Source organism: Cervus elaphus, chromosome 10 (genome assembly GCF_910594005.1).
Source record: "Cervus elaphus chromosome 10, mCerEla1.1, whole genome shotgun sequence".
In the NCBI taxonomy this organism is placed as follows: domain Eukaryota; kingdom Metazoa; phylum Chordata; class Mammalia; order Artiodactyla; family Cervidae; genus Cervus; species Cervus elaphus.
The window spans coordinates 52635708-52652587 of record NC_057824.1 but is presented as its reverse complement, the minus strand read 5'-3'; the positions used below and the strand labels follow the sequence as shown (position 1 = coordinate 52652587).

Here is a 16880-nt window from a genome sequence, read left to right as displayed (position 1 = left end):
GGACGTGACTGAGCTGAACTGAAGCCTTATTTATGAAATCTTTCTTTTAGCTCTATAACTTTCTCTCTGATGTGTGGGTTTTTAAACTATTTGGAGTAAGGATCCAACTTTACTTTTCCTTCCCTGCACCGTCCACCCTAGCCATACTGTAGCCAATTCCTCGTGTGTTTTGTGTCTTTCAAACATTCTGCACCAGTTCTGATCTCCCCCCGTGTTTTCTGTGTTAAGCACTGAGCCTTCGAAGGCTCCTTAGATAATGTGGCCCGAAGTCTCTGGGGGGCAGGGCGGGGAGGTGCTGCCAGCCAGGCCCCAGGTGGGCACCATCCAGCTCGGGGGACAGGGCTTCTAGGCTTCCTTCCAACACCCCGCCTCTAAGTGAAACTAAAGGCTATAATTTTTTTCTTTAAGCAGTGAATCGAAGGATGAAACTGGTTAGCAGCTAACCATTCAACTTTATGTTCTCTTTGAATTAAAAATCCTCAAGAACAGACTTCCCTCATGGTATAATGGATGAGAATCCACCTGCCTACGCAGGGCACACAGGTCTGATCTTAGTCTGGGAAGACACCACATTCCTCGGAGCAACTAAGCCGGTGCACCCCAACTACCGAGCCCACGCTCTAGAGCCCAAGAGCCGCATCTCCCGAGCCTGCGTGCTGCAGATCCCGAGGCCCACGTGCCCGGGAGCCTGTGCTCTGCAACGAGAAGCCACCGCAGCGCAACAGAGTAGCCCCCTGACGCAACTAGAGAAAAGTTGCACACACAGCGGCAAAGACCCAGCACAACCAGAAATAAACAACAGAAATCCTCAAAAACGTCTTTCAGGTTCAGTCGATTTTCTAGTTTTAGACTGATGGGGAAAGCTGGGCATTGTTTTGCTTTTACCCAACCACGTAAACTAAACGTTTCCCACAATGACTTGCTGAGAACAGGCTCAAGGGGAGTCTCGTTCCAGACTCGAGAGTTCAGTAAGGGAGAAAAGAATCCAGATCACCTCCTTCATCCTGAGAGAAGTGTTACGAAATGTCAGGTTCGTGGCAGGAGAGAAACAAGGTCAAAAGCAGACAGCACTCAGAAGCTGGGGACGCGGGACAGAATTCACAGCACAGGCAGCAGCTGAGACCGCAGCGGTCTCACCAGACGCCTGGACACCCCAGTTTAGGCGGGGCTCAGGCCTGTCCACCCCTCCATGGACCGGGTGGGACGGTGAACACACACCCAATCTGCTGCTCAGATGACATGCCCATCACCGCCAGCCCCGCAGGAGATGGGAGGCTGGCAGGCCCCGCGGTCGGTGCCAGAGCAGCGCGTTCCTCCTCACTCGAGCCCCAGCCCGCGCTGGTGGGCACCCATGCCCTCTGCAGGCCACCCCCACCTCCCACGCCCCACAGAGAAAACCAGTCCCAGACCTGCAGCCTGGGGTGCGCCTTGAAGCCAACACCTACAGGAGCGTGCCCTTCTAATTTGCATCAACCCTTAAACAGGCATTTAACGAGCTCCTGCTGTATGCCAGACCACACAGACACTGCAGCGCAATGGGGACAAGCCCAGGGCTGATGCAGAGACAGTCCTGCAGAGAGAACCTCACGACACGGCAGCTTCAGAAACCCTCTCAGCTTGCCTCCCTCCGAAGAGGGTGCCCAGAGCCAAGGAGGCCCTGCCTCCCAGACAGGAACAAGGCCAGGCAGGCCGCAAGGAAGGCACCCCAGTCCCTCAGGCAGGGCCCTGGGACACACGGCCTCAGGTGCCTGCAGGAGGCGTGGGCACGGCCGGCAGGCTGAGTTCCTGCCTCGTCCAGGCCACCGGGTCCAAACCAGCGGTTCCCACTCCAGGGCGAACTTGCCCCCTGGACACTCAGCCAGGCCCACAGACATCTGTGGTTGTCACGACTTGGGGGTGAGGCTGGGACAAAGCTAAGCATCCTACCGGGCCCAGAGTGGCCCCCACAGCAGAGACCTGCTGACCCGGAGTGCCCCGGGGCCGTGGGTGAGAACCCAGCTCACGAACTCGCCTCCGACCCGGGACACACACAAACCCCACGCTCTCGCCTTCCCTCGCCACTGACGAAAACCACACGGCCCACACCCCTCCCTGGGGTCGGCAGAAGTGACTGCCTTTTTCCAGGGGACAGGCCCAGAGCCCTCCCCACAGGGCACGAGCCCTGGATGCCAGCCTCTGGGAACAGGCGGGAGCGGCTCTGGCCCCCGCCCGCGCCACACGGGGCTGCTGTCCTCTGGAAATCGTGGGCAGGCTGGCAGCTGGGAAAAGGCAGTATTTACGGAAAATACGCCAGCACTGCCCGAGCACACGCTACAGGCGCGTGATGACAGCCGGACGGTCCCAGAGAGCCGGGCGGGTTCTTCCTCCAGCGCCCTCAGACAGCCCCTTCCGCCGCCTGGCCTGGCGGGGCGTCCCAGTCACCCAAGGGTGCCTTGTGCACTCCTGGAGCCTCCAGGATGCACGAGGGGGCTTTTAACCTGAAACCAGCACAACCAATGAGCCCCAGCACACCACACAGGCGCTTTTCTGATGTGAGGACACTGTGGGAATAACTACTAATGCTGTGACTGCAGTAACCTGACACCTAGGGAGGCGGGTGCTTGTTCACATCCACACACAGGCGCACGTGCACATGTACACGCAGGCACACATGGCCACGCACACGTCCACACACACGCATGTCCACATGCACGCACACACGTCCGTGCGCGCGCACGTCCACACACATCCACACGTCCACGTGCGTGCACACACATCCACACGCATGCACACACGTCCATGTGCGCACACGTCCACACGCATGCACACACGTCCATGTGTGCGCACACATCCACACACATGCACACATGTCCACATGCGTGCACACACGTCCACACACACGCATGTCCACATGCACGCACACACATCCGTGTGCACGCACGTCCACACACATGCACACATGTCCGCGCGCATGTCCGCACGCACGCATGTCCACATGCGCACACACATCCACACGTCCACGTGCGTGCACACACATCCACACGCATGCACACACGTCCATACACATGCACACACGTCCACACGCATGCACACACGTCCATGTGTGCGCACACATCCACACACATGCACACATGTCCACATGCGTGCACACACGTCCACGCGCACACCCACACACATGCACACATGTCCAGGCGCATGTCCGCCCACATGCATGTCCACGTGCGCGCACATACACATTCACAAGTCCACGCACGTGCACACACATCCACATGCATGCACACATGTCCACACAGGCACACACATGCATGCACACATCCACACACATGCACGCATGTCCACGCGCATGCACACATGTCCACGCGCACGCACACACGTCCGTCCACACGCATGCACACATCCGCGCGCACACACACCCACATGCATGCACATACGTCCACACGCGCGCACATATCCACACGCATGCACACACATCCACGCGCACCTACACACATGCACACACACGTCCACACAGGCAATCCATTCCTCTCGCACCCTTCTCCCAACGAAGTGGACCGTCCACTCCCAGGGCGTAGACACACCGTCACCCATCCTCAGGGAAGGAGGCAGGGAATCAGGTGTCTGGGTGCCCACCACAGCTCACACCCCCTCACAGCCTCTCAGCGACACTCGGGTCACTCGGGGCACCAACAGCATCTCAGGGCTCATCACAGGCCACCCGGGAGGTGGGGTGCCCCGTTCTCTGGAGACGCGGGTGTTAGGAACAGGAGCAGAAGCCGCCAGGAAGGAGTGGCCAGAGGGGCTCATCGACCACCCCCCGACAGCAGCACCTCACTCCTCAGTCTCTCTGCAGTCCCCGCCATCGCGAGGAGGGGGGCCCGGACCCTGGAGTGCCCTAGGAGATGAGAGATACCTAGGGACCCAGGGGCTGCAGCGGGCTCTCTATGTGAGGGAACAGTGCAGAGTGCGATTCACGCGTGTGAGCGTGTGCACACATCTGCGTATCACCAGGATCCCCAGACATCTGACACAAGGGTCCTGGGCTCTGGTGAAGCTCCGCCGCCTGTGCCCCATGGAGCAGGGCTGGATGAGGCGGGCCTGCCTGCAGGGTCCTCGGCGCTCACTCTGTGGCGTGGTCACTGGTGGGGGGGACGGTCCAGCCAGGAGGCACAGGACACCCAGGCCACACCCGAGTCAGAGGCTGGCCAGAAAGGCCGACTCCCTGGGGCCCGGGAAGCCTGCTCCGGGCAGGTAACACAACCCACTTCCAGCCCAGAGAAGTGTGTCAGTGAGACCCACCCAAGTCAACAGACTCTCTCTGAAAACCACCGCCAGGTTGAACAGGCTGTGCGCCTTCTCCTACCTCAACAGTGTAAGAGGAACAGGTCTAAATAGGGTAGGGGAACAGGACAAAACCCTGCACGCCCAGCTGGCTGCCGGCCCCATGGTTGCCCTGCTCCCTCTCTGCTCAAGCAGTCACCCCTGTGACACAGAGCGTCCCCCCCAGGGCCCACCCGGGACCCACAGGACCGGCGGGGTCGGCCCAGCCCACACGCTCTCTGCTCTCCGTCCAGCAGAGGAAATGCTGGGCAGGATGGTGACTGAGCTAAACACCCCCCCTCCGCCCATGTGACGTGACGCGGCCCCTTCCAGGCCTCCCCAGAGTGAGGCAGGCAAGGAACCGGGGCCTCGGGAGCAGCAGGGCAGGGCCGGCATGGGACCTGCAGCCAGGCCTGCGGGTGGGGCGTTCGCAGCGTTTGAGGAGAATTGGAAACAATAACATTGAAATTAACACAACACTGTAAATTAACTCTACTTCGATAAAGTTAAAATTTAAAAAAAAGAAAAACAATAAAAGAAACAACCCAGAAACATCAGTTACTCATTGGGCAGCTGCTCATTCTCCCAGGTGCCTGAAACTCTACACAACATCGGTGATAAAACACCCGGCCCACACAGAACAAACCAGTCAATCACAGGTGGGAACTCTGCACACACCCCTGCACCCTGGGGCCCCTGCGAGGCGAGCACCCAACCTCCAGATCACAAGACTGAGGCCAGAAGAGGTAGCAGGGTCCGCTGCCGCCCACCACCACCCGTGGTGGCCCTGGAGCTGGCACCGTGGCCCCGGCAGGCCCCGGGACGCCAGCCATCCATCCGCCTGCCACACTCTCGTCCCCACACCCTGAGCGTGCAAGGCAGGCTTCGCACCAGAGGAGGACCAGAGCACGCAAGCATTCGAGACACCTCGGGACACACACAGGAGGTCAGCAAGGGCTCCAGCCCCCCGACCCTGCAGTACCAAGTGATGGGTCTCCGAATGACCTCTGCTCTGAGCCACATGAGACCACTCCATTTGCTCATAAAGCCACCATTTTCATAAGAAACAAAGGAGAAGTCAAATACGACCCGAGATATGTTTAAGAGTCTTTCGGCATTTGAAAAAGCATATATTTTTTATGGCGCTTACCATTAAGATAACCAGCTTCTTTCCACCAAGTGAATAAAAGCCAGACACAAAGGAGCAGCCAGCCTGCAGGCCCCAGAGGCTGCGGCCCCCTCAGGGGCTCAGGCTGACCCAGCGAGCCTCCAGCAGTGACCCACCTCCTCCAGCCCAGGCCCCGAGCTCCAGCACGTTCCCCGGTGCACCACAGCTGAGACCCCTTCCTCCAGCAGTGCACATCCCCCTGCTCCCGAGAGGCCCCGGGAGCCTCCGACGCTGAGGGCTTTTCTGTACCACGTCTGCCGCCTGTGCGGGCCGAGGTCCTCCCTGCCCCACGACGCCGCAAGGTGGCACGGAGTCGGCACCAGCAGCCACCCACTGTCTGGACAGCCCCCTCCGTCTGTCCCCCTCCAGACACCCCGTGTCCCCCGCACCCCCGCCTTCGCCGCCTCACCTGCCGTCATGGTGTCCACGTCCTTGGCGGCCAGCTCCTCCACCTCCGACCTCTTCCTCAGCTCAAACCTCCGGGACAAGCCTTCTCGGGGCTTCCATAGCTCCTGGATCAGGAGGGGCTTCTCGTTGTCGCCAAACACCCGGAAGCCCTGGGCCTGCCACGCGTGCCCGCCGCCGGCCTGGCCCACCACGTCACACAGCACGTACTGGGCGGCGCGCTCAGGGCTCAGCGCGTAGCGCTCCAGGGCCTCCCTCACCAGCTCCCGGGCGCTGGACGTGCCGGTGGCCAGGACACTCTTGTAGTGGGTGCCCGAGCACACGCTGTCCCCGAACACCTTCAGGACCCCGGGGGCCGAGAGCTGCGTGGACAGCTCGGCGGGGTCATCGCTGGCGCCCAGGCCCGAGCAGGGGGCGTCCAGGTCGCGGTACTTGTAGCTCAGGGTCCGGGACAGCACGCTGGACAGCAGCTGGCCCTGCCGCTTCAGCTTGCTCTTGGCGGGTGGGGACATGATGAAGTGGGTCCCATAGAACATGATGGGCCCGTCTTCACCGATGAGCGCCCAGGGCTCCGGCCAGCGGCAGGGAAGAGGCCGCGTCCTGGGAGAAAACGAAAGGCGGGTGAGCACCGACCAGCAGGAGCCCACGAGGCTTGGGAGAACTTCACTGGACTGGACGGCCGTCCTGCTGCCCCAGCAGAAGCCGCGGACACGGCACCTCAGAGGAATCAAACAGGGAGGATACGGCTGAAGCCGGTGGGACTGCAGGGGACAGAGCAGGTCCGGAGCAGCTGGGGTTCCCTTCAGGGAAAGCTGTCACGAGGAAGCTCCGTGAGGTCACCCAAGGGCAGACAAGAGACGCCCAGAGCCAGGGTGGAGTCCGGCGCGGCTCCCCTAAACGCCACCTGCCCCGCCGCACTGCCTGTGCTCTGGGAGACTCAGCGCACACGGTGGTGCAGCCAGCCGGCAGGCAGAGTCGGCCACACGGGCCGAGCGGACAGCCGCCCGCGGTCAGCACACAAGCCCCCAACACGCTGCTCCGGGCGGACCGGTCCTGGTTTGGAGGAGCTGCTCCCCGGGACGGCAGCGCTCGAATGGACACATGACCACCACGGGCACAAAAGGGCTCTTCCAGAGGCAGCGGAGGCAGGGCTGGAATGCCGGGGTCCACCCACAGCGTCCAGCCAGGCACGCGGGCCCAAGCCAGGCTAGAGGGGCCATCGTGCCAAGGAAATGAGAACACAGCACTGAGACGCCGAGGAGAGTCATAAAGTCAGGACTCTCACGCACTTGGGGCCCCAGAGGCCTAGGACTCCAAAGAGCGGGGTCCCAGGCCCTCCCCCCACGAGCTCCAGGTGGGCTCCAGGAGGAAGATGTCCTCCTCCACAGAAACTCCGGGCTCACGACCCTGGGGGAGCCCGAACACAGCCAGCTCCCAACTCTGCGCCCCCTCTAGGCAGGCAGATTGGAGAGGACAGGTCCACTTTCTAGAAGGCTCTGGAAACCCAGGCCCGGCCCTGGTGAGAGCAGCTCTGGGCACCGGCCCCCGAGACCAGTGTCAGCACGGGACTCCGCCACGGTCATCGCCTCAGCCCTGACTCCCGGGTGCTGGGAGGGGCTTCCCAGGGGGGAAGGGGACCACCCCGGGTAGGAGAAGTGACTAGGGAGCCCCTCTGAAGACAAGGACCCACGCCCACACCGCGGGACCCAAAGAGGGCGAGGCACCCGGCCAGGGCACCAACATCAAACCGCGTTCTTCCCAGCTGGCTGGCCCCTGGGCCTCAGTCACAGCCTGTGAGGTCATCACCCCCCACCCCGACCCCAGGGCTATAGGAACGAAGGCTGAGTAGTAGACCTGCCCTTCCGTTCCTCTAGAACCATCCTTAGAGAACTCTGAACCCTTCAAAACGCTCCTGACAAAGTCACACCCCAAAGACTGGCTTCCGAACGCTCACATGTGCCCACCGGGTGGGCTGGAGCCCCCTGCACCACCAAGCCTGCTGCGCACACTCACCACCGCAGAGCCCCACGCTGCGGACCAGCTTCCTGAAGCCTGAACCTGCTGAAAGCAGCCAGGGGTCCTCAGCGGAGGAGTGCACAAGGTCTCCCGGCTCGAGTCCGCTGGAAAGGAGCGACTCCGTCCTCCCCGTCAGAGGCCGCGGAGCCCAGAGCTGGCTTGGCTCCCCCTCAGACCCGTCCGAAGCCCCGACTGAACCTACCATGGGAGCGTTTCCGATGGGCCTCCCGGGACAAGCACGCAGCTTTGGCTCCCACACCACACGAGTGCCTTCAGACCGCCGCGCCTCCCGAGCCACACCACCCGCCTCAGAAATTCCCAACTTGTGCCTCTGGAGACCCGCTCGCGGCGGGCCTGACCCTCCAGACACACGGCTCACCTCGAGCGCAGCCCCCACGGTCCTGACGCAGCCCCGCGCTCTGCCAGGGAAACCTCTGTGTTCAGAGACGATGTCTGAGTCTGAGAGTAAATACAATGCTGAAAATGGCGGAAGCCGTGTCTCAGCAGAAGGCCAGCTCACAGAAAAGTCAGAAAGTAATAAATGCGGGGATTTACAAGGCCCCAGATACAACAGAGGCCTTCCCAGGTGGCTCAGTGGTAAAGAACCCGCCTGCCAATGCAAGAGACATGCGTTCGATCCCTGGGTCGGGAAGATCCCCTGGAGGAGGGAAAGGCCACTCACTCCAGTATTCTTGCCTGGAGAATCCCACAGACAGAGGAGCCTGGTGGGATATAGTCCATCAGGTCAAAAAGAGTTGGACATGACTTAGCACCTGAGCAGAGCAGATACAACGAAGAAGTAAAAAGCTATTTTGCACCAGGAGGTGCATCTTTACAAGTTCTGTAAGGTTCTTACAGGTTCTAAAGCCTATATGATTCTGCTTTAATTAAAAAACAGAAAATCACAAACACATAACTGCTATGTGTAGAGTCATGGAAGGGAGCCCACCCTCCTCTGGGGCAAAGTTAGCAACATCAATAAAAAAGGGGCAGAAAAACGTAGGAGACACTGACTCACTCCCTTTCAGCAACTGCTTCTTGAGCCCCAAGAAGTCCCAGTAAACACAGACCCTGATGGGCTGGATCCATTTTACCAGGAGACTCTCGCCTCCTCATGGGCATTCCCTCTGTGGCCACCTTCAGGGAGAAACCACGGAGTGTGGCCACTTGCTCACACGCGCCCTTCCCCCACAATCACACACAGAATGCAGAGTACAGCCTGTTTGTCAAAATGGGACACATGAGTTTTTGCAAAGGGCAAGAGGCGTGCAGGAGTTTCCTACGGAGCGGAGCACGCCCGGGGTAACCAGATCTGTTTTTTTGGAAGCATGACCAGCCTTTTCCTCTTCTGCTCAGTCCCCTCCTCTTTCTCACAAAAACTTGGGGAAACAGGGGCCCAAGGCTGCAGGTCGCCTGCTGTTGCTTCTCCTGGAGAATGTTTTTCTCTTGTTCTCAAGAAAGGAGTCCAATTTCTGATGAAAACAAGCTCAAGTCACAGCAGCGAGTGAGGTCAGTGTGGGGCTGACCGAATGGGTGGAGGGACATGGCTGTTCCAACACTGCAATGTGGGATCCATTAGCATTTCCACCGGGGCAGGGAAGGAAGAGGGTGGATTCACAGGCTCTGTCTGATTCCGACCAGCCATAAATCCTACATTGACAGCTCCGGCCAGAGCCACACTTTTAAAGATGAAAATAATTTAATCAGATTTAATTCGGACGTGCTAGCCTCCTGAGAGGCATCTGACTTTTTCTGTCTGTGGGATTAAGGACTGTCTCCTCTCTCCAGTATACTCCAGAGGCTGCCCGAGCTAATGGGAGACACCTGTAACTAACCAGAGACACCTGTAATCAGGCTGGAAAATTCTTTCCAGCAATCCAGATTAATCAAACACTTGACCAGGGGCTGCGAGCCCGGGTGTCTGGGTCTGCAGCCCCGCCCTGGCCCCACCCACTGGCTCCGAAATGGGATAATCCTGTTTCTTCGGCAGGGGTCCCCAGGAGCCCCAGCCCTGCGTGTTTTCTTAAGAGGCACTATTTTGTCGAGGGGCTGGAAATGGTACAGAAATAACCGGGAGACAATGCTTTCAGCTGGCACAGGAGCGGGGAACGTGCTACTGTGTGAACAGGAAAACCAGAATAGGCTGTGGGCGTGGGGGGGGGGGGGGGGTTGTCGCCCCGACCCTGGAGAAGAGGGTGACGGACCCCTATGCTCCGTGCCCACCTGCAGGCACCCCTCTCCAAGGGGGCCGCCAGAGAGACAAGCTCGGGGAACGCCGCGGTTGGGGGGACTGGACTCGGAGGGCCGCAGGGGACGGTGGCCGCAGGTGACCTCCTGGAACCCTCGGGCCAGGCCGCCCTCACCCCCTGCAGCTGGCCTGCGGGACCCGCCCCCCGAAACCGCGCCCGGGCCCCCGAGAGCCGCCTGTTTCCACGACAACCGGACAAGCCTGGCCTGGGCGGCCCGAGAGACGCCCCGTGCGGGCCCAGCCGCCCCGGCGCGCGCCCCCCGCCCCGGGGCCTCGCCGCCCAGCCAGCCTCCGCGCCCCGGAGTCCCGGACGCCACGGAGCGACCCCTGCCGCCGCTCCTCGCGCACCCCTCACTCACCTCCAACGCAGCCCGCCGCCGCCGCCGCCGCGTTCCCGCGCGGCTCCCACCCTCGCCGTTGGCCCGAGCCCGTGTCCCGGACCCGCGCATGGCGCGACGCCTCCTGCCGGCCGCCCAACGGACGGGGGCGGGCCCTCGGGGGCGGGGCTAGGTGGGCGGGGCCTCGCGGGGGGCGGGGCGGGCGGCGGGAAGACGGGAGCGCGAGCTCCTCCTGCGGCCAACCCGAGACGCGGAGCGGGCCTCGGGAAGGGGCGGGACCTCCGAGGGACGAGCCGCTGGCCCAATGGACGCGCGTGAGACCTCGAGGGGCGTGGCCTCCGTGAGTGGGCGGGGCGACGAGAGATGGGCGGGGCCTATGGTCCTCCCGCGGCCGCCCAATGAACGCACACAAGGCCTGGAGGGGGCGGGGCCTAGAAGGAGGGGTGGAGCCGATGGGGGGCGTGCCGGGCTCCGGCACCACGTGCCGACCAATTAATAGGCATGGACATGCCTCGAAGGCAAAGGTGGGCGGGGCTGGCCGCAGAGAAGCGTGGGGCTAGGCAGCTCACCTCTATCTTCAGCTCAAGGGGCCTATGCAGGAGATGCCGGGCCAGAGCTGAGCTCTGAGGCCAAGTGGCGGCCTCAGGCTGGGTGGGGGCCGGGGCTAGCAAACTATTTTGTCCCCACCTTCTAGTCCCTAGGCGGACAAGGCCAAGGCAAAGAAGCTGGGTTAAGACAAGCGCTGATGGAAAGCGTTTATGTTGCTACATAGCCGTTACTCTGATATATGAACATCCAAAACACGGAAAGAGGACAAGAGTGGCAGGTTCACCTCTCTCTTACAATCCGTCCTCCACCTAGAAGCCTGAGTCTTAAACGACAAATCAGATCATGGCTCTCTTCTGCTTAAAACGATGCAAAACGGGGTCAGGTCAGCGCCGGGGCTCTGGCCCAACTGTCCTCCTTGAGTAACTTGTTTTAAAAGAAGCTCGTGTCCTTAGACTCACCTTGGCCCAAGTCCTCCAGCTGGGGTTTCACCTTGGAGAAAGGCTTCTCACAAACAGCTCTCTTTGTACCGCCCTGCTCTTGGTCTACACCTGGGGGATTCATGTGGCTTCTGGATAAAAACATGCAGAATTCTAACCCTGGGAGTGAATCTTTTTGGTGACAGCTATTGGGGTAAAAAGGGTTTCCCTAGTGGCTCAGACAGTAAAGAATCTGCCTGCAACGCGGGAGACCCAGGTTGGATCCCTGGGTCTTGAAGATCCACTGGAGAAGGGAATGGCAACCCATTCCAGTATTCTTGCCTGGAGTAGTCCATGGAGGAGCCTGGCAGGCTACAGTCCATGGGGTCGCAAAGAGTCGGACAAGACCAACCGACTCTCACTTTTTCACTGAGGTATAAAGTTTTATGGTCATAACCCCACATTTGCTAGGGAGAAACTGGGGAGGAGGGAACAGAAATCTATTGACCACCTACTGTATGCTGGACCCTAGGCCAGGGGCTTTATGTCGGTCATCCCATCTGAAGCTCACATCAACTCTTGTGAGGCAGATGCTGTTACACCCAGACAAGTCAAACAGCTAGAAGTAGATCCAGGAACTGAAGCCAGGACTGTGTGATTAAATAATATTCTCGGCAAGACTCCCCATATATGTGCACAGCCTCCCCCACTCTGACCCCGAAGAGGCAAATGTCAGCGCTGAAAGGAGAGCCTGGGTTTAAACCTATGTTTTCCTCCTAAGGCATTCCTCACCATCGTCCTGTCCCAAGGCCTACCCTTCCCCTCACCCCTCTTCAGCAGGGTGATGGGGGCAAACTCCCACCTGTGAGCCAAACCTGAGCTGCTGTTTTTTGTAAATAACGTTATGTTGGAACCCAGCCACACCCCTTTGTTTATATATCATCTAAAACTGCTTTCATGTAGCAGAGACTTTTCAGACCCCAAAGCCTAAAATATTTACTATATGGCCCTTTATAGAAAAATCCATGGCCCTGCTCTTCAGGATCTAGTAATGCCAACTATTTGTTAGCTATTTCTTAGCATCCCCGGTGGCTCAGATAGTAAAGAAGTCCACGGGGTCACAAAGAGTTGCACGTGACTGAGCAACTAACACACACACACACGTGCGCGCGCACACACACACACCTTTCACATCTCTGTCTGCTCAGTTCATCCCCTCTGCCTTGGTACACCTTTCCCAATTGTAGTACTCAGCTCAGGTGACCATAATGAAATAACACAGACCAGGGGGCTTAACCAGTGGAGATTTATTTCTCACAGTTCTGGAGGCTGGAAGTCCTAGATCAAGGTGCCGGCAGAGGGGATTTCTTCTGAGGCCGCTCCCCTTGGCTTGCAGGCAGCCAGCTTCTCCCTGTGTCCTCACTGTCCTCCTTTCCTATTTGTGTCCTAATCTCCTCTTATAAGGACACCAGTCAGACTGGATTAGGGCCCACCCTAATGACCTCATTTTCACTTAATCACTTCTTTAAAGGCCCCATCTCCAAATACAGTCACATTCTGAGATGCTGGGGGGGTATAGCTTCAACATATGGATTTTTTTTTTTTTAATTTTTAAAATGTATTTTTTGGGGGGTGCTGCACTGGGTCTTCGTTGCCCTTGGGCAGGCTTTCTCTAGTTGTGTGAGCAGGAGTGACTCTCGAGCTGGGGCGTGCAGGCTTCCCATTGCGGTGGCTTCTCTTGTTGCGGCGTGCTGAATCTTCCAGGACCAAGGATCAATCCACACACACAGGCGGATTTTTAACCACTGGGCCACCAGGGAAGTCCTCAACATATGGATTTGAAAGGAACACAATTCAGTTCCTCACACAGTCTTCATCATCTGGCTTTCTACTCAATCCTTTAAGACTCAGAGTAGATGTTACTTATGTAGTTGCTTCCCTCCACGGTGGTCCCCAGTGATTCACACTTTCTGGTTTCATACCTCAGTGTAGTCCCCTCCCAGGCTGAATCAGATCGAAGCTGTGTAAACAGTAAGATGTTGCCAAAGTGACCGTGTGACTTCTGGGGCTAAATTAGAAAAGCTGTGGCTTCTGCCCTTGCTCTCTCCATGATCATTCCCTCCAGAGGAAGAACATTCAAGGAACCCTGGAGGGGTCGACGTAGCGAGAAAACCAATGCCTCCCATCAAAACAGCACCAACTTGCCACCCGCATGAGCCATCCTGGATGTGGGTCCCCCAGCCCCAGGAACCTCCATGGCTGCCACCCTGACTGCATCTATTGAGGGACCCTCAGCCACACAGTGGCTCAGACAGTAGAGAATCTGCCTGCAATGCAGGAGACCTGGGTTCGATCCCTGGGTTGGGAAGATCCCCTGAAGGAGGAAATGGCTACCCATCCCTGGAGAATCCCATGGATGGAGGAGCCTGGCAGGCTACAGTCCATGGGGTCGCAAAGAGTCGGACATGACTGAGTGACTAACACAGCCAGAGTCACCCAGCAAAGCTGCTTCCGAATCCCCAGCCCTCAGAAACTACCTGAGACGATAAATGTTCACTCCTGACTTGTGCCCCTAAGTTTTGGGGCCGTGGTTACGCAGCAATAGATCAATGAGTGCCCCTTACCCAGAAAGGCCTCCCTGCCCCCAGACCTGGCCACATGCCCCTCCTCTGTGCTCCACAGACCTTTTTTTTTTTTTGGCCTTGCCACTCGGCTGGTGGGATCTTAGTTCCCAACCAGGGACTGAATCTGGGCCCTCGGCAGTGAGAGCACGGAGTCCTAACCACCGGGGAATTCCCTCCCACAGACTTTTGTTTTTTACCTTTTTATTCACCAAGTCCATGTTATATCAAACCACGTTCCTTAAATGCAAATCAGAGATTTCTCCTCCCCGTCCTGCAGTCCTCGAATCACTTCTCTTCAAGCTTAAAGTCCAGCTACCACGCCCTCCTCCAGGGGGGCCCTGCTGACCGCTCCACCTGGTCTCTCCCTCCACCACGGAGCTCCAGTGACGCCAAGCTTCTGTCTTCAAACACACCAAGCTCACTCCCTCTTCTGAAGCCTTTCCCCTTGCTGCGTCCTCTTCCCCAAATGCTCGTCCTGCTGTGCCAGCACGATGCCCTCTTCCTCTCCCTGAAACCCAGCTCTGGAACTTCTCTCTGGTGGCCTAGCGGTTAAGACTCCGCGCTTCCACTGCAGGGGCCATGGATTCGATCCCTGGTCGGGGAACTAAGATCCCACATACTGTGTGGAGCGGCCAAAACAAACAGTTCTGTTACCTCCTGACCATTCTCATGGCGGTCACCCCTATGCTCATTCTGTCTCACAAGCTGTCTACTTCACAGGCCTTCATCACTATTCATCTGTGTATTTGACACACACAGCAGGATTTGAGATCCGTAAAGGCCGGCTCCTCATCTGTCTTCTTTACTGCTACACATGGCACAGAGTAAGTGAAAACGTGCTAGTCACTAAGTCACGTCTGACTCTTGCAACCCCAGGGACTGTAGCCCACCAGGCTCCCCGGTCCACGGAATTTCCCAGGCAAGAATACTGCAGTGGGTTGTCATTTCCTTCTCCAGGGGATCTTCCACGGATTGAACTCACCTTCCCCGCATTAGCAGGTGGATTCTTTGCCATCTGAGCCACCAGGGAAGCCCCAGGTTTCGGGCTGCATAAATACTTGTTAAATGAATGAGCAAGGGAATGAACAGATTTCCACCCAATCTCAACTTCTCACCCCCTCCCTCAGCTGGAAGCTTCTCAAGGACAAGTGCTGAATTTTATTCATCTTTGTATTCCTTCTGGGAAATTCACTCACCAGTTCAGAATAAGGGCTTCCCAGGTGGTACAGTGGTAAAGAATCCGCCTGCCAATGCAGGAGACATAGGTTCGATCCCTGGGTCAGGAAGATCCCCTGGAGAAGGGAATGGCAACCCACTCCAGTATTCCTGCCTGGAGAATCCCATGGGCAGAGGAGCCTGGCAGGCTACAGTCCATGGGGTCGTAAAGAGTCAGACACAACTGAGTGACCAACACTTGTATTCCTGCAACTGCCGCCATGGGCCGGTGAGCAGAATTTTGAACTGAGGGGTTAAATAGAGCGTTGAGCTGCCCTTTGTGGCCACCAGAGAGCAGCAGAGTCCCGGGACTAGGGGAAAAACCAAAGGCGCCCAAAGGAAAAAACATCTTGTTAAGGTCAAAGGGCAGGTTCAGGGGCAGAGAGCCTGGGCTATCGAAAGGCCAGGAGAGAGGGAGGGAAGGAGGCAGCAGACACACCGAGGAAGTTACCTCTCCATCCCTAGAAGGGGCTGGAAATGAGTGGTTTCGGGCTCAGGTTCCGCCCCCATGAGCTCAGCACCACGACCCCGAGACAGCAGGGTTTGGGGCTCCCTGTGGACTCACCAGCCGTCAGCTCTGCAGTTATTATTTGTCTTCCCACATCCTCTGCTAAACAGCTTTCGGCTGACAATTAGTACCTCTGGCGCTGGTATGGAGAAGGCAACGGCATCCCACTCCAGTACTCTTGCCTGGAGAATCCCATGGACAGAGGAGCCTGGTAGGCTGCAGTCCATGGGGTCGCAAAGAGTCAGACACAACTGAGCGACTTCACTTTCACTTTTCACTTTCATGCACTGGAGAAGGAAATGGCAACCCACTCCGGCGTTCTTGCCTGGAGAATCCCAGGGACGGGGGAGGCTGGTGGGCTGCCGTCTATGGGGTCGCAGAGTCGGACACGACTGAAGTGACTTAGCAGCAGCAGCAGCAGCACTGGTAAGGTTTGGAAGCCAGGACTTAGGCGCTGGGTCCTTGCACCCTTTAATCAACAGAAGCCAGTAAGAGGCCAGACGAGCAGTTCAGGCGAGGCTGTCCTGGGACTCGTGCTAAGGAGCGAACACAAGTCACAGGTGCCCTGGCTCGCTCTAAGGAGCGTGGGCTGCTTCCTTCAAGGGGGTGAGGGTCGGGGAGCATCAGCGCATCTGGCTGGAGGAGCCGCTTGGGTGGTCTGCCCACCCCCTTGGTGGTGCTGCACGTGGGGATCAAGCCAAGGCCCCTGCTTTTGCTCCCAGCACCTCAGATGTGGCAGTTGGTTTGTAGCCTTTTTGTATCTGATTGTCCCTAATTTGCCCCACCTGCACATGACTGCAATTATTTTTAGGCCCTTTTAGTTTCTTTTTATTTCCTTGCTTGAGGAGATGTTTGTCCAAGGGCAAGCACTGCAGTTAAGGGTCCCAGGTCCCAGCGAGCTCAGTATGGGGTGTCAGGACTAGAGTAATGTCTGGAGTAACAGGACTACAAAAGTAAAAGACGCTTCCTCCCTGGAAGAAAGGCTATGACAAACCTGGACGTATTAAAAAACAGAGACGTCACTTTGCCAACAAAGGTCCATCTAGTCAAAGCTATGGTTTTTCCAGTAGTCATGTACATATGTGAGAGTTGAACCA

At 58.1% G+C, this 16880-nt stretch overlaps 1 protein-coding gene across 2 annotated transcripts in view; it reads right to left on the bottom strand.

The window, feature by feature from the left end:
* Positions 1–16880, bottom strand: part of RADIL (Rap associating with DIL domain) — an 84758-nt gene that overhangs the window by 47920 nt on the left and 19958 nt on the right. Inside the window, exons 1-2 of one of the 2 annotated variants that reach the window (XM_043915378.1) lie at positions 10493–10637; positions 5874–6469 (exon numbers count right to left, since the gene is read on the bottom strand). In XM_043915378.1, coding sequence (XP_043771313.1) covers positions 5874–6405 — 532 coding nt within the window. In that variant the 5' untranslated portion in view covers positions 6406–6469; positions 10493–10637. Of the gene's footprint in view, positions 1–5873; positions 6470–10492; positions 10638–16880 lie in introns of those variants that run through there. The other variant, XM_043915377.1, reaches the window with a different exon arrangement.